The 19119-nt window shown below is 38.5% G+C and overlaps 1 protein-coding gene across 1 annotated transcript in view; it reads left to right on the forward strand.

The window, feature by feature from the left end:
• Positions 1 to 1353: 1353 nt before the first annotated feature.
• LOC137273302 (centrosome-associated protein 350-like) overlaps positions 1354 to 19119 on the forward strand; it is a 122162-nt gene continuing 104396 nt past the window's right edge. Inside the window, exons 1-2 of the mRNA XM_067805858.1 lie at positions 1354 to 1531; positions 3844 to 3957. Of these exons, the coding sequence (XP_067661959.1) occupies positions 3885 to 3957 (73 nt within the window). The 5' untranslated portion in view covers positions 1354 to 1531; positions 3844 to 3884. The remainder of the gene's footprint in view (positions 1532 to 3843; positions 3958 to 19119) is intronic.

Below are 19119 nucleotides of genomic sequence, written 5' to 3' on the forward strand. Positions count from 1 at the left end.
AACAAGTTATCCAGCGTACGTAACCATCTCCCAACAGTTTACAAGATAGATGTACAACATACTTGTAATATGAAAAGAAAATATAGTTCAGAAATAGTATAGACCTATGTACAGATAGTTGCAGCATTCAAGAAAAACGCTTGCTATTTAATATGCACTGCATGATTTTGAGTATATGATAAGTTCTTTCTGCCACTTAGTAATAAATCTAAATTTAAATCACTATCATGTACTTGTAAGTTTGAAAGATTAAACATAATTGTTCTGTGTTCATTATATAGGAAACGCTCAGGCATGAAGTAATAAACGTTTTAACATAAATTACCTCATTCACATATCTCATCGGATCTAATGCCAACATTAGATAAATCGTAATTCACTTACACGATATCTTAAACGAGCATGAACAATATTTTCTTTGCGGATACCTGTGCAAATTATGATGGTGTCATGTCAATATTTTGTTCAAATTTGATTTTAAACGTCTGTTGTGCCCTTAAACGTACAACGTTCACTGGTAAAACATGATTGCTTGGGCTTGATAGGAAAGAAGTCTACTAAACTGGTTAGAACTAATTTTAGTTAATTCTTCCGATGGGAGACTAACATCAGGAATCTACAATGTCTAAATATTTTAGAAATTAAAGCCAAACTTATCGGCCACAAAACCGCATACGGGTTTGCTTACAAAGTCACCAGATGTGTAAGAAATCACTCCGTTCCTACAGCTGGGCATCAGCTTTTGGCATAGGCGAAGACAGGTTGGTTGAAGTGTTTGAGGCGCTTAATGGCAGTTGTGAATAATAGGAATGGTCTTAATGAATGACATGCTTGAAAACGGACAACAAATATCCATACCGAAACGTCTCTGTTGTACAATAAAGAAGCTGATCACCCATGGAGACTTGTGATTCCGACACTTTGGTTACTAGTGACCATGCAATTATTTTGCGTTGGGAAGCATTAACAGTGAAAGTGATACGATCGTTGCGAGACAATAATATTGCAACCAACGTTACAAATGAAACAAAGAGGAATACTGTTCAATACGTGTGTATCCTAGATATTAAGCCCGTTTTTCTTGACCTTCAACAGCCGTTTACATCAGATGTCGTTAAGATTTTGCTGAGGTGGCGTTTGAGCATGCATCCCATTTTTTTCAAGACACGAACACCTGAAAACTGGGTGATGGCGTTCATTTATCCCGGAAAAGTTGTTATCGTTTTGCATATGTCAAAATAATGGTGACGATAGTTTGACAAATTGAAACTGGATTCGAACAGCAGTTCTCCTTCTCCGCTTTGAATAACATAAAAACTCTGACTCTAATGGATTATCTCCCTTCCTCCTCCCAGACAACAACTTACCGGAAGTGCATTCCATGGCGGCGGATTTGGTGGAAGCCGTTGAGGCATGTTCGGAGTAGACGCGTTAGGAATTCAAGACAAAGTTTACCAAATTTCACACGTAACAATTAAAGGTCTACATGCAAAATCTACACCGAAATAACTGACATCATTGCAATCTGTGGGTAAGTTTCGCTTCCCTTAAAATCTGAACATGGACCAGTTCAATCAAAACAAAGTGACATTGACAAGTGCAGTGTGTGTGACATGACAACTGCAAAGACGTGTTACACTCCTGCCGGCTAACTTGGATCGTTTCCAGCAGTAGCCCCGAGACGCTATTTATACATTCTGGTATGGTCTCTGTTGATAAATGTGATGAAACAGCAAAGAGGTATTTGTGAGCCCGCACATTTGAACATTGTTTGCGTTAGCAACCAGCAGGTGCCCTGTTGAGAAGAAGTGTTATATATATTCCCAAAACGGTATTTCAGGCATTAGTAAATTGGGTGTGTTTTCGCGAAAAGTCAATGTTTTATACTGATTAATGTTTATTGATACATAAGACAAGAATAGCAAATCAACAACAAAGTGTGGTTCCTGTGTAGAGATGAGGTTCCGATGAAACATTAGCATTATTATTGTTCACATATAACTGTCCCCTACACCACTGAGATTATGTTGTGTATGAACAGACAATTGGGAAATGTAGATATATTTAGAAACAATTATCTTGAGTATTAATGTGCTAATAAGTCTTTATCATCTGATATTGTTTGCTTACCAAAGTCAGTTTATGTCTACATAATAGGTTAGATTGTGAACAATTTCTAGGATATTATCATATTATCAACTGTCATGTTACATTTAACATGGTACCAGCTGAATGTAGCCAGTGTGCACCCTTGAACTTGCTGTTTGATATCAAATTATACGAATATTAACATTCTGCTCTCCCAATGTCTTCACGTGTCGAAAAAAATAGAGAGGTCCAGTATGCACCAACCCAGGATGATTGTGAATATTTTGTCGGACAAACAACTTGTATACTGCAAGTTGTAATCCGAGATCGAAAAACCTGTCCATTCATGACTGTCAAGTACCATACCACCCTTGGGGATTTAACGGGACACTTTAAATTTAATTACGATGCTTCGTGTTCGCACCCAATCGAGTTGTTCCCCACTGATAGAATTAATTAAAGGGAACAGCTTCAGTTAGTACCGCACTGTCTCGTGAACAAGAGACGTTAAGCCGTCTCATGTACAAATTACGTCTTGGACTGATTAAATTCTACTTCACCTGCATGCAATATCAGTGGACTTGTGTGGAATGCGACAATCATTCTGTGGAACAATATAGATCCTAAGCAAACTCTGCTTGTCTCCAAATAGGGGTAAAATAGGCCACTAGAAACCTGTGCTTGCCAGATGCGACTGATTAGAACAGCAGGTCAAACTCGGTTTGTTCGATGGCATCCCAAGTCTTTTTTTTGTGGGCCAATCAGTGGATCCTCTGTCCAATCTGCATGATTTACGTGTTTTGACAATGTTAGTTCAGGGCCAAACAATATTTCATTATTCTGCACAGGGGGATAGAGTCAGCTTTATTTTATCCATGAAGAATCAGGTTAGAATTGGTCTTCAGCAACCATGCATGTCATATGAGGTGACCTATGAGATTGGCTAGTCAGGCTGACTGACTAAGTTGACGTGTCATAGTATCCCGATTCAGCTGTATACATTATGCTCATGCTGTTGTCCACTGGATTGTTTGGTTCAGACTTCATAAGTTCATTATTTACAGACCACCATCATGTAGCAGAAATACTGCTGAGAGCGATGTTAAACAATAAGCCATCTATACTTCTTAACAGCTCTGTTGACTTTCTTTCAGCATGTTTCAGGTAACATGAATCCTCTGACCTTTGAGTGTGCAGTAAACACAGCAGACAACTTACATTTTAACTGACAGATTTAGTTCAGGCATTACAACATTTTGAATCATAATCATTCAATACAGTGTCACATGTTAAAAATTCATGCATAAATAAAGCTTGTGGTTAAGACTTAGTTTTAGTAGGGATTTAAGCAAAACATTATTATTTCAGACGATACTATGAAAAGTAATCTTGATTCCAGCTTAAAGACACCAAAAAATAATTACTGTCATGCTTGATATCCAACTAACATTTTTGGCTAGTATCCTTATTGTTTCTGCACCTTCCTTTTTTGAGGACCTTCAAATTTCATTCACTGCTTGTTGTTTAAAACCTGCAGGTGGCAGCAGGCCCTGATGGCCAAGGCTAGCTGACTTGATTGATGCATGTCACTATATCTCAAATCAAATGATCAGTGCCATGTCCAGACTGTACTATTCACAGACTTGTCATATAGCTCCAATCTCGCTCAGTATGGTGTTAAATAACAACAAACATGATGTAAGTGGTGTGTGTTTACTGAACTTTATCTAAAGTTTAAGTCCATCTTTGTTCCAGGCAATGATGGAGCCCAGAGTGTGAGTGAAGGAATCACTGAGATGCTGCCGGGAAAGAGAGTGACAGATCCAGTTCCCATAGTAACCAGACAGCATGGCGGGGCTCAGTCGAAAGGTGGGTGACATTTATTTTTCGATGATGAATGATAATTTGGCTATAACCAAATTTGCAAATTTTACTATGCTTCAGTGGCACTATCAGTATCAGACGTGCAGAGTGTTTTTAAGTGTTGACAGAGACAATAAGACTCAAGGATTTATGGCTCTTCTTCTAAATCATTGTCCTCTTCTAATATGAAATATTTATTTGTTTTCAGTTTCCCAGGTAGCTTTAATGGGCACTTTCCCATTGGCATTTCAGTTCGGAAAATAAATGTCTTGTTTTCATGATTGGAATAAACATTAACTCATTTGTAATATGGTATTAAGTCTTGCTTATAAGTGAGGAAGGTATTATACTTGTTGCATGGATTCTATTTATTTTTGTCTTCAAACATTAAAGCAACCAAGGGCTTATTATTTATTGAAATCTTCCAAGAATATGATGGAATTCTGACCCAAAGTAGTTCATGCAATGTTTTGTTTCCTTTGTGAGATGAGTCTTTCCCTACTTGGTATGTTGTGCATGTACTGATGCATTGCTGGCAAGTTTTGCACCCAAGGCTGTCTACTGATTTAAGTCTCACCTCGCTACTGTGGGTACTGAGGTGGGCCGTTACTCTCAGATGTTCATAGCCTTAAGTATTCATAACTTTAATATAGCCAATGTGTTAAAAATGGGTTTAAGAAGTTTGTAAGCTTATGAACTTTTCGAGAATAGCTGGACAGGTTCCTGGCTCCCTTTGCGCGTGCCATCTTGGGATATGTGAGATGGACCCAGCTTACCTTTGGTACCAGATTGCTGGTGACAAGCTTGTGTTAAAGCACCAGTGCTGGTTCAAAATTGCACGGCCGCCAGTTATGACTTTACAGGACATAACCAAGTGTATGTTGTTTGTCACTGTTTGTGACCTACATACAGGACCCTATATGATGCACTTTTCATTTATTTTACTATCATTAGTATCAATTGATTCATGGACACACATTGATTATTATTTTGATGTTTCTTCAATGTCTTATGTTAAATGTCTTTCTGAGACCCGTTTATTTGGCCATTGAGCAGTTTGCTTGGCGAATACGAAACTATGCTGATAGCATGTCTCACTGGTTTTACTTTTCTGCCTAAGATAATACATAGGGCCAAGTATAACTGGAAAGGTCTGGCAATGCTACAGACAATAGTCAGTCAGAAACACCAGAACATGGCTCTCACCTAGGTAACCATTTTGATTTCATGAAAGGCAAGTTTAAGGACCAGCGACTCCTTTCACGAAGCAACCATTACTAAGGTTAACCTAAACTCCCTTTCTTTAACATTGTATTAAGGTTACCTTAGTGACTTACGATCACCTTAGTGCTTTGTAAAAAGTGATCCTGAATATTTAAATATTCTCTTTGGAAATGGTTGAAGTTTCCACCACACTAATGTCAACAGTATTCCAGTCACAAAGAAAGCTTGTTAGAGATGTGTACATGGAGAGGGTACTTTGGGAGCACTTGTTGAAGTTTCCACCACACTAATGTCAACAGTATTCCAGTCACAAAGAAAGCTTGTTAGAGATGTGTACATGGAGAGGGTACTTTGGGAGCACTTGTTGAAGTTTCCACCACACTAATGTCAACAGTATTCCAGTCACAAAGAAAGCTTGTTAGAGATGTGTACAGGGAGAGGGTACTTCGGGAGCACTTGTTGAAGTTTCCACCACACTAATGTCAACAGTATTCCAGTCACAAAGAAAGCTTGTTAGAGATGTGTACAGGGAGAGGGTACTTTGGGAGCACTTGTTGAAGTTTCCTCGGCACTAATGTCAACAGTATTCCAGTCACAAAGAAAGCTTGTTAGAGATGTGTACAGGGAGAGGGTACTTTGGGAGCACTTGTTGAAGTTTCCTCGGCACTAATGTCAACAGTATTCCAGTCACAAAGAAAGCTTGTTAGAGATGTGTACAGGGAGAGGGTACTTTGGGAGCACTTGTTGAAGTTTCCTCGGCACTAATGTCAACAGTATTCCAGTCACAAAGAAAGCTTGTTAGAGATGTGTACAGGGAGAGGGTACTTTGGGAGCACTTGTTGAAGTTTCCTCGGCACTAATGTCAACAGTATTCCAGTCACAAAGAAAGCTTGTTAGAGATGTGTACAGGGAGAGGGTACTTTGGGAGCACTTGTTGAAGTTTCCACCACACTAATGTCAACAGTATTCCAGTCACAAAGAAAGCTTGTTAGAGATGTGTACAGGGAGAGGGTACTTCGGGAGCACTTGTTGAAGTTTCCTCGGCACTAATGTCAACAGTATTCCAGTCACAAAGAAAGCTTGTTAGAGATGTGTACAGGGAGAGGGTACTTTGGGAGCACTTGTTGAAGTTTCCTCGGCACTAATGTCAACAGTATTCCAGTCACAAAGAAAGCTTGTTAGAGATGTGTACAGGGAGAGGGTACTTTGGGAGCACTTGTTGAAGTTTCCTCGGCACTAATGTCAACAGTATTCCAGTCACAAAGAAAGCTTGTTAGAGATGTGTACAGGGAGAGGGTACTTTGGGAGCACTTGTTGAAGTTTCCTCGGCACTAATGTCAACAGTATTCCAGTCACAAAGAAAGCTTGTTAGAGATGTGTACAGGGAGAGGGTACTTTGGGAGCACTTGTTGAAGTTTCCTCGGCACTAATGTCAACAGTATTCCAGTCACAAAGAAAGCTTGTTAGAGATGTGTACAGGGAGAGGGTACTTTGGGAGCACTTGTTGAAGTTTCCTCGGCACTAATGTCAACAGTATTCCAGTCACAAAGAAAGCTTGTTAGAGATGTGTACAGGGAGAGGGTACTTTGGGAGCACTTGTTGAAGTTTCCTCGGCACAAATGTCAACAGTATTCCAGTCACAAAGAAAGCTTGTTAGAGATGTGTACATGGAGAGTGTACTTTGGGAGCACTTGTTGAAGTTGCATCACATAACACTGGGCATATTAGACTGTATATGGCACATGTCTTGAAACTGATTTGTAAACTTTTGTAAACCGGGTCAGATCAGATTTTAGAGCCATTTGTGATATTCCAGGCAGGCCATATTTTACAGTTACAGTGTCACCTGAACTGTACAAGAAACACAGAGGAGCCCTTAAACTAGAATTATGTACTGCACTCGGTTGACACATCATTGTACCCTAATTGTGGATCAGTGATGATACTGTTGCTTACTGGATTGTCTGGTCCAGAGATGATTATCTACTGGCTACTGCCATATAGCTGGAATGTTTGTAAGTGTGGTGCTTAACAACAAACATGATCACCATACTGCATCCAGTACTGGCCCTTAACTTGGTCATTGTCCTGCCTGTAGTAGTGGCCCCTACATGTTCACAGTATTGCAACCAGTACTGGCCCTTAGGATGGTCGTTGTGCTGCCAGTAGTTGTGGCCCCTACATGTTCACAGTTATGCAACCAGTACTGGCCCTTAACTTGGTCATTGTGCTGCCTGTAGTGGAAACCCCTAACATGGTCACCATAGAGCCTCCTTGGGCTATAACGATGCATCAAACTATCGATGAATTGCAGCTGCCGAGTCTCAGGCTAGGGGTGAAACGGTATACCACAGTATAAGTACAACTGCAGTATTTGGCCTTTAGTTATACCATAATGAAATCCATAGGTTTAATATATTTTCGGTTTTCATACTGTCATTTTAAAAATACTTTTTATACCTTGTCTAAAATGTCTAGCAATCAAATCATGTTGTCCAAGTGTATGCATTCCTAGATGGCTGCCATTTTCACTGGACAGTTCAGAATTGCCTTGGTTGTCTACTTAGATCTACAAGTCAGCAAGACATCAGTACCTGGGTTGTTTTTCAGTTATTTCAAATGAAACATTTGTCCAGTAATTTTATACCTACTGTAGCTTTATGTAAATATATCATTTGCATTAATGACGAGTTGTTATATATCATAGGTATAAAATTCTCACTGGGTTTATCCAAGTACGACTGGTTGAATATGTTTGACTTTAGATCTAAGAATCTTGAAAATAGTGTTGCAGTTATTCCATATTTATACATGTCTAAGATGAGATAAACTCATTTTGATTAAGAACGAATGAGTTCTAAGTCTTATGCACATGTAATTACAATTGAAAACACTGAGCAATCAGTGTTTAATTTTGCAGCTTGTATCAGTGTCAGTATTAATGTAATCAATTAAAAATCATTATCAGCAGCAACAATTCATTCATACTAAAGTAACAATGTACTTGATACACATCAATTACACCTTGATATGTTTCAACAGTTGGTCACTCATGAATGCATGACAACTTGACCTGAAATTATGTGTTATTTATAGGCATGTGATCGTTCGGCAAAATGGTCGTCAGCCCGAGTGATCTCGCGTGAGATCTGGAATGCATGCTATTACTAACAATACCAGTGTTTGTATGTGTTGCGTTGATTTATTTAATTTATTTAATATAAGTTATCACATCGTGTCGAGGGAAATCCGGGGTTATATCAGTCCCGAGTAAGGTTGTATTCCTTACGAGGGACTGATAAAACCCTGTATTTCCCTAGACACGATGTGATAACGCATTTATCTAGCTGAATGTTTTCACTAAATCAAAACGAAACAACACGCATTACATACATGATCACATAATAAAGATGGAAATAGTAAGTTATGATGTTCGTTTAACAACTTTTATGAGTACTGTTGTTGATTATATTCTTCAGTTTATTTGATTTGTTTGATTATATCCTCTAATTGTTATTAATTTGCTTACTGAGAACTCTGATGAGGACCCGTTGCCGAAGCATGTGCGCGATAATGTTTTGTTTCAATAACTTTGCAAAAAATAGTTTACTTTTCTAATCCTGTCGATAATATATGACCATTTGAAATGTAGTAAGTGTTGACAGGCATTATGAAGAGTGTTAGATTTGATAAATGAATCATATGTTAGTTAGGTTCCTGAAATTATTATTTTGATGCGACTACTCCCTGGCCGATTTTTCGGCCTACAGTGTCTTAGGACTGGTGACATCTTGGCCGATATTTCGACCTGCATTGTTGTATGGGTTAAAGAGACTGGAACTACTTCAGCTTGTCTTCATTTCATGTAAACTGTACATTCATTTGTGAAATGACTTCAAATGAGGCAAATCAATTAGAAAAAAACTATTGCACTAGTTGGTTGAAATAGACTTTCGCTACTGCAATAGTTGTTTCCTCCACAATAGTCACCCCTACTGCTTCCAATAGTAGCCCCTTGACATGGACACTGTCCTGCCCGCAGTAAGTGTTCCCTGGCATGGACACTGTCCTACTCCAAGTAAGTGTTCCCTGGCATGGACACCGTCCTGCCAGAAGTAACTGTTCCCTGGCATGGACACTGTCCTGTCCGAAGTAACAGTTCCCTGGCATGGACACTGTCCTGTCTGAGGTAACTGTGCCCTGGCATCGACACTGTAACTATCAACTGTAACAGTAACCCTGGTAACAGTAACCCAAGTAACAGTTCCCTGGCATGGACGCTGTCCTTCCTGAAGTAACAGTTCCATGGCATGGACACTGTCCTGCCACCAGTAACTGTTCCCTGACATGGACACTGTCCTGCCGCTAGTAACTGTTCCCTGGCATGGACACTGTCCTGCCACCAGTAACTGTTCCCTGACATGGACACTGTCCTGCCGCTAGTAACTGTTCCCTGGCATGGACACTGTCCTGCCCGCAGTAACTGTTCCCTGGCATGGACATTGTCCTGCCCCCAGTAAGTGTTCCCTGTCATGGACACTGTCCTGCCTGAAGTAACAGTTCCATGGCATGGACACTGTCCTGCCTGAAGTAACTGTCCCCTCACATGGACACTGTCCTGCCCCTAGTAACTGTCCCCTCACATGGACACTGTAACTATCAACTGGCATGGACACTGTCATGTCCCGAGTAACTGTTCTGTGGCAAGACCCCAACATTACCACCAGTACAGGCCCCTGACACAGTTCCCACACAAGCTCTCCAACCATGTTATATTCCAATGTTATAATGGTAGTGATGGCCTTGTCTTCATGGTTTTCCTAAGAAGATGATCCCCTCATAGATAAGCTCACACAGACTGACCCAACACACTGTGAACCACTGGGTGTCATGAATATTTTCTCTTTGTGTTCTCAGTCCTTTTGAAGTGTACATTAGGCTTGATCCCATTCTGTGGACTATCTCCCACTGAACACTTCTTCAGGGGGACTGTCATAAGTTTCAGGTCTACATTGTATGGGTTATTGAAACTGATGTTGATACAATGATTAATGTGTATGTAATTCATTGAATATTCTAGGTCAATGATGTCATTGAACATATCAGTCAAATAAATTAATATCACTTGAAAAGATGAGATTTCTTGATTGCGTTAGAGTAATAGTTACTACTACCACTCTGACATGACTTGAGATATGTTTTGAGATGCCCCCAACATGGCCACCCTTACTGATCACATTCACGTGGGTATTATGGCAATGTTATCTCCTTGTACCCTGGTGTCTCCAATTCTTCTGTGATCGGAACAACCGAGGTGATAGTAATTATAGGGTAGAATATCAGCAATCACTTCCAACATGACATGTATGGAAAAGGGTATCTGTATGGTATTGTCCATGGTTTGCATACTTTCATGTAGTGTTTGACAAGGTCAAGGCTCCTCGAAACCAAATCAGTTTGTGTCTGACCATTATTGTGCATATTTACCTGCTGAAGTATGCAGTGATCCATGTATATGAGGATAAGAGCTGTCCCTGCCACAAATTGTCAGTGCATGTGACAGTGGGAACAGAAAGGGGAACAGATAAGATATATGGTAAAATATGATAACTTACTTTGACTGTCAGTGTCAATGGCAGTGTTTATTTCCAGATGCTTTACTTAGATTAAACCTGACATCTCACATGTGATTAATAGCCCAGTTTATTACAATGGTGTTTGTTTTTCTAGAAGTTTGTGAATACAAGTAGAGAAGTTGAGGGTCTTTTTTCTGAGATACTTATCTATTATTCAACAATATAAGTGTTATGAGTATAAAAAAATAGAGGCTATTTCTGCTGTCTTCTCCAAGAGTGTGTAGATGGTGATTGGGAAAATTCTAGTGACACAACAGTTGAAGGACTACAGGAAAGGTTTGTTTTGGTTGTTGGTTAATGTAGCTATATAGCAGCTGCCTGTGAAAAGAATTGAGCCTGGACCAGACCACCCAGTGATTGGCAGCATGAACATTGTTTAACACAAATGGAATATGATGACATGTGGGCCAGCCAGACCACACAATCCCGTTATGCCAGTGAGTGTTGCTGAAGACCAGTTCAAACCTGGTTCTTCATGGGTCTCATAGGTGAAGCGGGCGGTGGGGTAGCCTAGTTTATAAAACGCTCGATCATCATACCAAAGACTTTGGTTCGATTCTCCACATGGGTACAATGTATAAAGCTCAATTCTGGTGTCCCCCATTGCTGGAATATTGCTAAAATCTGTGTAAAACTAAACTTGCTCCCTCCCTCATTCACTCCTTCACTCAAGGTCTAAGAAACGATATCAATCCCTGTATCACTATTCTAAAATACATTATAGGCTATCACTGGTGTAAATACACATGAATAATAAGTTTTAATGCCACTAAAACTGTTCCATGTAATCAGATTCTTGATGTTAGAGAGAAACTGTCACTGTGACCTCTAGTTTGTATGTTTGTGCCATACAACCTCCCATTTTCTAGCTCAGAAAATAAAGTGTATTAACTGTAGGAGCCGTGGGGTAGCTTTTGGTTAAAGTGTTTGCTTGTCATGCTGAAGACCTGGGTTTGATTCCCAACATTGTTACATTGGCACATCGTGAAGCCCATTTCTGGTGCTCCCCGCCATGGTGTTGCCAGAATATTGCTAAAAGCAGTGTAAAACTTAACTCACTTACTCACCCCATTAAGTATATATTGATAAGCATGTTGTCAGCGAACATCAAAGAAGTAAGTTTGATTGAAAACACTATAAAAAGAAGTCTTAAATAAACTTTATGTCACTGGTGAGAGTGGACAAGCAAAAACTGCTTCTGAACATCATTTAGAAGTAGCTAGTGCAGAAAGATGTTACTATGCGCATGGTATTTGTAAGTTCAACTTTATTTCATCACATTAGTTCATGTAAAATATTATTGACATCACAATATTGATATAGATAACTGCTGAAATGTTTTTCCCATCAACAAAATATTTGATGACCATTCTTTATAGCCAGCATGATTCCTTTTGTTGTAAATTCATGGATTTGCTAGAGATAAATTCAAAAAGATTCAGCCTTACCTGACAAATATGTAAAGATGTGACTGAATATTTCTCATTCAGATTGGAACCATGTGAGATCAAAGTGATTTGCATAGGTGTAGGGAAATGATGTATGATCAAAATGGAGTTGGGTGTGTCTGAGTTTTTTTCTTCTGAATGACACAGCAGTGTAATTTCTGGAGTAGATCAAATGTTGCTATTTGTTCTGCATAGAAAAACTGCAATCAGACATCAGCTACTTTCGTCAGTATTTGTTATGTGTTTGTGGAAGGCGATGAAGATTTAATGAGGTCAGAATGGGAAGGTGGGCCTGTGACTGGGTATTCATGAACTTGGTACATCACTGTTACAGAAGAATGCCACAGGACAAGTGACTTTAATAAACATAAAATGCTCAATGAAATACTGATCCTAATCAAAACATTAGACCAACTCTGAGACCAACTCTGAGTATTTTTTTCAGAATTTATGTCCTAAAAAGGAAAAGGTTGTTTAACAAACTATCATTGAAATATTGACACAGTTCACTATTTGTTATGAGGGAGGAGTGCCAAGAAAGGGACAGCCAAGTGTTCGAGAAATATGTGCACAAGTTATTTATGTAATTAACCTGTGTTGTTGTGCTGTCTCCATTTTGTCTCGTGTGTTTGTGTTTGTTTATTAGTTTTCAAGTTAGTCTGCAATTCATCAGTCTGCTTTTGAATCATTTGGACTGTAGGAAATCAAACCCAGGTCCTTGGCATGATACGTGAATGCTTTATCCACTTGGCTACCACACTGTCGCCGGGATTTAACAGTACCAGCTTTTAGATTATGTTATCAACAGTTCCGTTTTGCTGACTTCGGGCACCTGACTGATGTTAAGATATCTGTCTCTTTTGTTGTTAATGATGAATATGTTTGAGAAGTTACACATGCTTCCATTGGAGCCTATTATGCACTCAGTACTCTTTGTTTCTATCTTGATCAAGGCAGAAAAAGTACAAACCAAGGCATTTAGTCTTCAATATTTTCCATTTGTAACCATGAAGGACAGTAACAGGAATGGAGTACAGATACTGAGATAGGGATGCCAGAATTTGGGGATTAGCAATCCGGCTTAGAATTAATGGTGTTCGAGTGATTTTGGACTCTTGTCATTGCTGCAGAAATGGGTATTTGAGCCTTCTGTGGTTCATCCTACAGGAAAATATTAGATCAAACAAAGGTTGCCATGAATATGTTGTGATAGAACCCTATTCACAGAAAGGTTACCGTAAAGTAAAGTTATGATTTATCAGGGACTTGGTTACATCCAACACCAAGTCAATGGCTACAAATCTTCTACAGGCCCAATAGCAAGCTACTCTTCTATGTATGTTGCCTCTAACATCTCAAGTGGACATTGAATTGTGTTTGTATGGGGGTAGTGAGCGAGGCAAAGCGGGCGGTATTCACGTCACTAAGTGGGTGTGGGCAGTCACCAATGATCTAAACACTTATTGCATTCCATAATTTCATGACAGTGTGTTTAATGGTTTAATGACAAGTGTTTTGACTTGTGGATGTCTCAACATGTTAACATTGCTGTCAATAGATCACAGTGAGTGTCTGTTACAAAGGGCTTATGATGGGGTGGGACACTCCCATGACGCAAACACAAATTGTGGATATATATGCTGACTTAGGCAAATACATTTCAAAGATCCAATTATTTAGACAAACAGAGTGTTCACAAGATGGAAATGTATCTAAACAAAAAAGCTTGTAGAATTACAGAAAACAAATACAAAAAATTAAAAGTACTGTCCAGATGCTCTTGGTTAATTGCATTCCTCTATAGGTGTTCTTGGCTATAAATATAGATAATTGGAAATAATGTTACTAGGGAAAAAATATTGATTCTCAATATGCAAATAGTGTCATTTATAATATTGATCATGTTTTAGGTGATGAAATAAAGTCATAGTTTACTCACACAATACACAAATTTAGGTTTTTAATTATAGGCTGCTTCTGCATGTTGGTCAGCGTGTTGTTAGGTTAGTAACCCATGCATATACATGTCCCCACTCACCTGTGATGTGAAATATATTCATTTCTGTCTCATTCTATTTTTTGAGATGGGTTAGGGTTAATGTTTCCTCAAGATACTTTTCCAGTAATTATATATTATCAATTGATATTTAATTAATAATTATAAATCCTGAATATACTGTAGATCATTAAATTTTTGTGAGCATGATATTTTTGCGAAAATTGCGAATGACTTGAGCTCGCAAAAATATCATGACGCAGTTTGCTGGTAGAATGCAATGAATAATCAGCAAACAACTTGTCCTATCTTCGCTTTATTATTCACCAGTAAATATATTTAACAATAGATATAGACAATACATATATTAAGTAATGACAACAACGCGAAGAATGACTAATTATTAGCATTACTCGAACTCATGTGTCACATTTCAAACAATGGATACCTGAACATAAGTTACTCAGTCCGTACGTCCGATAGTCCAGACAGGCGCCAACCACGCAACACACATTTCTTAGAGACTGTTTGATAATAGGCCGAGACCATCCAGCGGGCGTGGATACGTTTCATGACACTTATCTGGAGATCAACACTGACTAAACTGTTCCTTCATCAGTGCCAATTTAATCCCTTTGAACTGTTTTAAGCTTATCTGTTTTTTAGGAAAACATCACTGATTGCATACATGCGGAAGTACTCCACTGAATGGTGTTCAAGATTTGCGGCAATCCAATATGTGATTGGATTTACTTCAGATAAAACTTTCAGATGCAAGTAAGCTTTGAAACTGTCAGACTAAACTATGTTTTGAGAATTAGGCAAGTCGCAAGAATATCGTGACGTGGAAACGTCTGTTGGCCGCCACTCGCGGAGCTAGGAGCTATAGTTGGAAGTATATTAAATGCGTTTTTGTCTCATTTAGGGTTAAACAGGTACTGTAGTTAAAATTTGCCAAAATACTTTTTGAAAACAAAATTTTTCTTTTTATGCCTTGTGTAGAACTCTCTAGTTGTTTTCTTTAGTTATATTTTTGCTATCCTACATATACAGCAACAATTTTATGTATTTTTATTATCGTTGAGTGGGCTGATTGTGTAAGAAGCTATTAGGTGTCACCCTTGCTTTTATAAATAAGCAATAAGGTGTCAGATTTATTTTTGTTTGCCACACAAGATGTTTTAAGAGTCCCATACCATTTATTGAAGGGTTTGATTGTATTCTTCAGTCTAATAACTTGTTACCTTTTTTAGTTAAAAAAAAACCCCCAAAACCAAATGAGCACTGTGCTGTAATCATCATGAGAACACAGCTTTATAGATGGGAGAGGAGTTTTATGGCATAAAATCCCCCCTCATTTGTGAGGTACAAATAATATCAAACACATATTGGAATATGTATGATGTCACATCCTTATGGTATTTCTTTACTTACTTTTTATTAGCGTCTTTCTCAGATAGTTCAAATTTAAGGAGACACTAGTGAAATTTTCTAGTGGACAACCACATGTACTGTTAGGTACGTAGGAACTCTTTAGCAGATGTGATATTTTGGACACTGAGAAAATCATTATGATTTTCCTGTCTGGGTGATGGAGGTGGATTTTGTTTAAACCTGATTCACCCCAACATTCACGTAATGTAAAACCACGTCCATCACCGACCACTGACACATGGCCACCTCACCTCCAACAGCTTACCTAAAATCCTCAACAATGTGTACAGTCCCACATATCCCTGATCCCCAGCTCAAGGTGGAGTTGAGTCAGCCACTTTCAGTGTGTGAAGAGAGTTGCTTACCCCAGTCAATTCCCCGATCACCTAGACCAGGAGGTGTTGCTGAGGGATGTCCTCCACACTAGATTCCAGTATGCCAGGATCCTGGCAATGCCAGATTCCCACTTCACTGTAGCTGGACTACGACAGATTTACTTGTGAGTGCGTTCACCTGACCTGAAAAAACACAGTGTAAATTGCTGGAGATTGAGAAGTGTGAAATAATAAGTGTCAAACACATGAATAGGTATAGGTTGAGAAAGTAGGCAGAAATGTGTTGACAATAAAAACTTTAATTCAAGGTTTAGGTAAGTCTTTGGTGGTCATGAGGAACAAGGTGTAATGTTAATGTAGGTTGTTCTTTCTAAGGGTAGGTGTTACAAGAGTTGATTGCAGTGAAAAAGAAAATGCTGTCCTGCAGTTAATGTCCTTCTATATGACAGTTTTTTGTTTAGGAAGTGAAAATAATGCCCTTGTCAAGATGGAGATATGCATTACAGTTGTAGTGAAATGGCAGAAATAACTACAGGACATTCAAATATTAAATGAGATATTTTCTTAAATGTCTTATGTAAGATTAACCAGCTGAAGAAGGCAGAATGACATTGTTCAGTTTCCACATTGTTATTGTAAGGTTTAGAGGGTTCCCAGGTTTCACAAAGGGAGTTGCTACCCAGGTGCTTCCCAATGGTGGCATGTTCGAAGGTAGAGTTGTGACAATACAGAAAATTCATGATACGATACATATCTAGACATCTTGGAATGATGCAATTTGATTCTACGCACATCACGATAATAAAATAAAGCAGTGTTCACGAAGGGTGTTTTAAAGTAATGGGTCCTATAAGTTTCAACCGTCTGTCTGACCCACTGAATATGCTGCGATATGCTATCTTTAGTTACATTTCTTTAAAAATGTATATTTTGATATCAAGTAACCATGTAAATTCTGACATAACCGCCAATTTCAAGTGAAAATTAACAATTTTGTATCCATGATGCAATTATCACGATACAAGAAAAAGTATTGATATATTTATCGCCTGATAAAGTATCATGATCATTGATGCTACAATATATTGTCACAGCTCTGTTTGAAAGACAGATTTGTATGATCCATGATACGTTGGTGCTATGTTTATGGATCTGAGGCCTGCATCCTATTGGGTTTTCCTTCTGGGGATAGCCTTGTGGTTGAAGTGCTTGGCTCACTCCTTGCTGGGATTGATTTTGATTTCTCACATGGTGTCACAAGTTTCCACCAGATAACGGTGTTATACCTACACCAAGATGTTGCATTCATTGCAGTAAAGAAACTGATTTTCCATAGAACTTGTTTTTACTAGACCAGGAATGTTGCGAAAATGTTTTGCATCTGAAATCATGTGTCATATGATTAATACATTGGTGTGTGTCTCTGAATTGCAGTTGTTTATAGTTTGTTCTGTTTAAGCAAATCAAGTAAGAGTATAAACCACAACTTCTGATCTTATCTTTGTTTTGTGTTGTAAATCGTTTGATTTGCTATTTGCTACAAAGTTGTCAATCTCTTGCAATATGTAGTAGGCAAGTGCAGTGAAACCCGGACAAGTAAACTACTGATTAGTGACAAACTCCAGAAATGTAAACCATTTTCTCTGGTCCAGGCAAAAGCTTTCAGTATTTCAAGGTTCAAAATTTAGACTTTTAGGTAGCAAATTTGCCATTCATAATCATATTTTACTTCCTGGAATAAACACTCAGTAGCAACAACTTGCAGCTTGGTATTTTTTAGTGAAACTGCATACCTTCAGTCAGTCAACATATATCAGAGGATCAGTTTCCACTTGTGTAATTTTACTTGCAAATTTAATGATACTGGAATTTTACTTTTCTCAAATATGATCATTGGAGCAGTTGTTGGTCACTAAGAATTGTGACAGGGAACCAGTCAACATTACTGCCTCCAGTGTTTGATAATGGATATACGTCATTTCTTGTGTAAGGATGATAAAACATTGTACAAGGAGGCCTAATACAGTTCTGTATGGTCAAAGACAGTCATGGGACTTGAAGGAGGGGCTGACAGCAGTACAAAAGAATGCTGCCACCTGGTAAGGGTTTTTGCTGCCTATTTTTAACCAGGTAGCAAGTACTTGCTACTTGCTAAAAAAGTTAATTTCGAACATTGAGTATTTATCACTTTTTCAAGATGGATGAGTAAAATCAATAAGTGGCAGTTCAGTTTAAGTAAGCCCTTATTTATTTAGTTAAGTAGCAACTTTTACTTATTTAAGATATCCTGTATGTATACTTTGATTAAAGTTTTGACTTTATCTGTCTGCATCTGCAAGTGTTGGGTATGGGTCTGTCTGGATCTCTGTTTACTGGGTGTGGGCCTCTGTTTACTTGGTGTGGATATGTCTGGATCTGTGTTTACTGAGTATGGGTCTGTGTCTGGATCTGTTGTCATTGGTTGTTGGTCTGTGTTTACTCTGTGTGGGTCTGTGTCAAGGTCTTTTTACTGGGTGTGGGTCTGTGTCCAGATCTATTTACTAGTTGTGGGTCTGTGTTTGGATCTGTTTACTGTATGTTGATCTGTGTCTGGATCTGTGTTTGCTGGGTGTGGGTGTTTGATAGAATTTATGTCTCTGGTTTATCTTTGACAGATCAGAAAATCCACATACAAATGCTCAGAAGATTTCTTCAACTTTTATTTACGACATGATTGACATTTATTTCAATATAACAGTTGACAACTCTGAGGAGATAAAGATATATTCTACTTTTGATATTGACGTGCATATTTTGCAACAGAAATGTATTTACTTTTGACCTATGAGGATGAGGGTTGGGTTGCTGCTTTTTCATCCTAAAGATGATGACACTCACTAATACTAGTAGTGCGTTTTTTAGCCCTTAACTTCAAATAACATACAGAAACATTCTCCACAGAAACAGAATTAATTAATCCTTCTTTTATGTCATGTTAAAACCACACATATTGCTCATGCTGTTGACTGGCTGACCGACATTGTGAGGTGGTGTTTATTTTGCGTTGTTGTTTGAACACGGCTAATCCATGATCAAAAAGCAAGTAGCAGTTTATG

The sequence above is a fragment of the Haliotis asinina genome, chromosome 2 (assembly GCF_037392515.1).
Source record: "Haliotis asinina isolate JCU_RB_2024 chromosome 2, JCU_Hal_asi_v2, whole genome shotgun sequence".
Classification (NCBI taxonomy): domain Eukaryota; kingdom Metazoa; phylum Mollusca; class Gastropoda; order Lepetellida; family Haliotidae; genus Haliotis; species Haliotis asinina.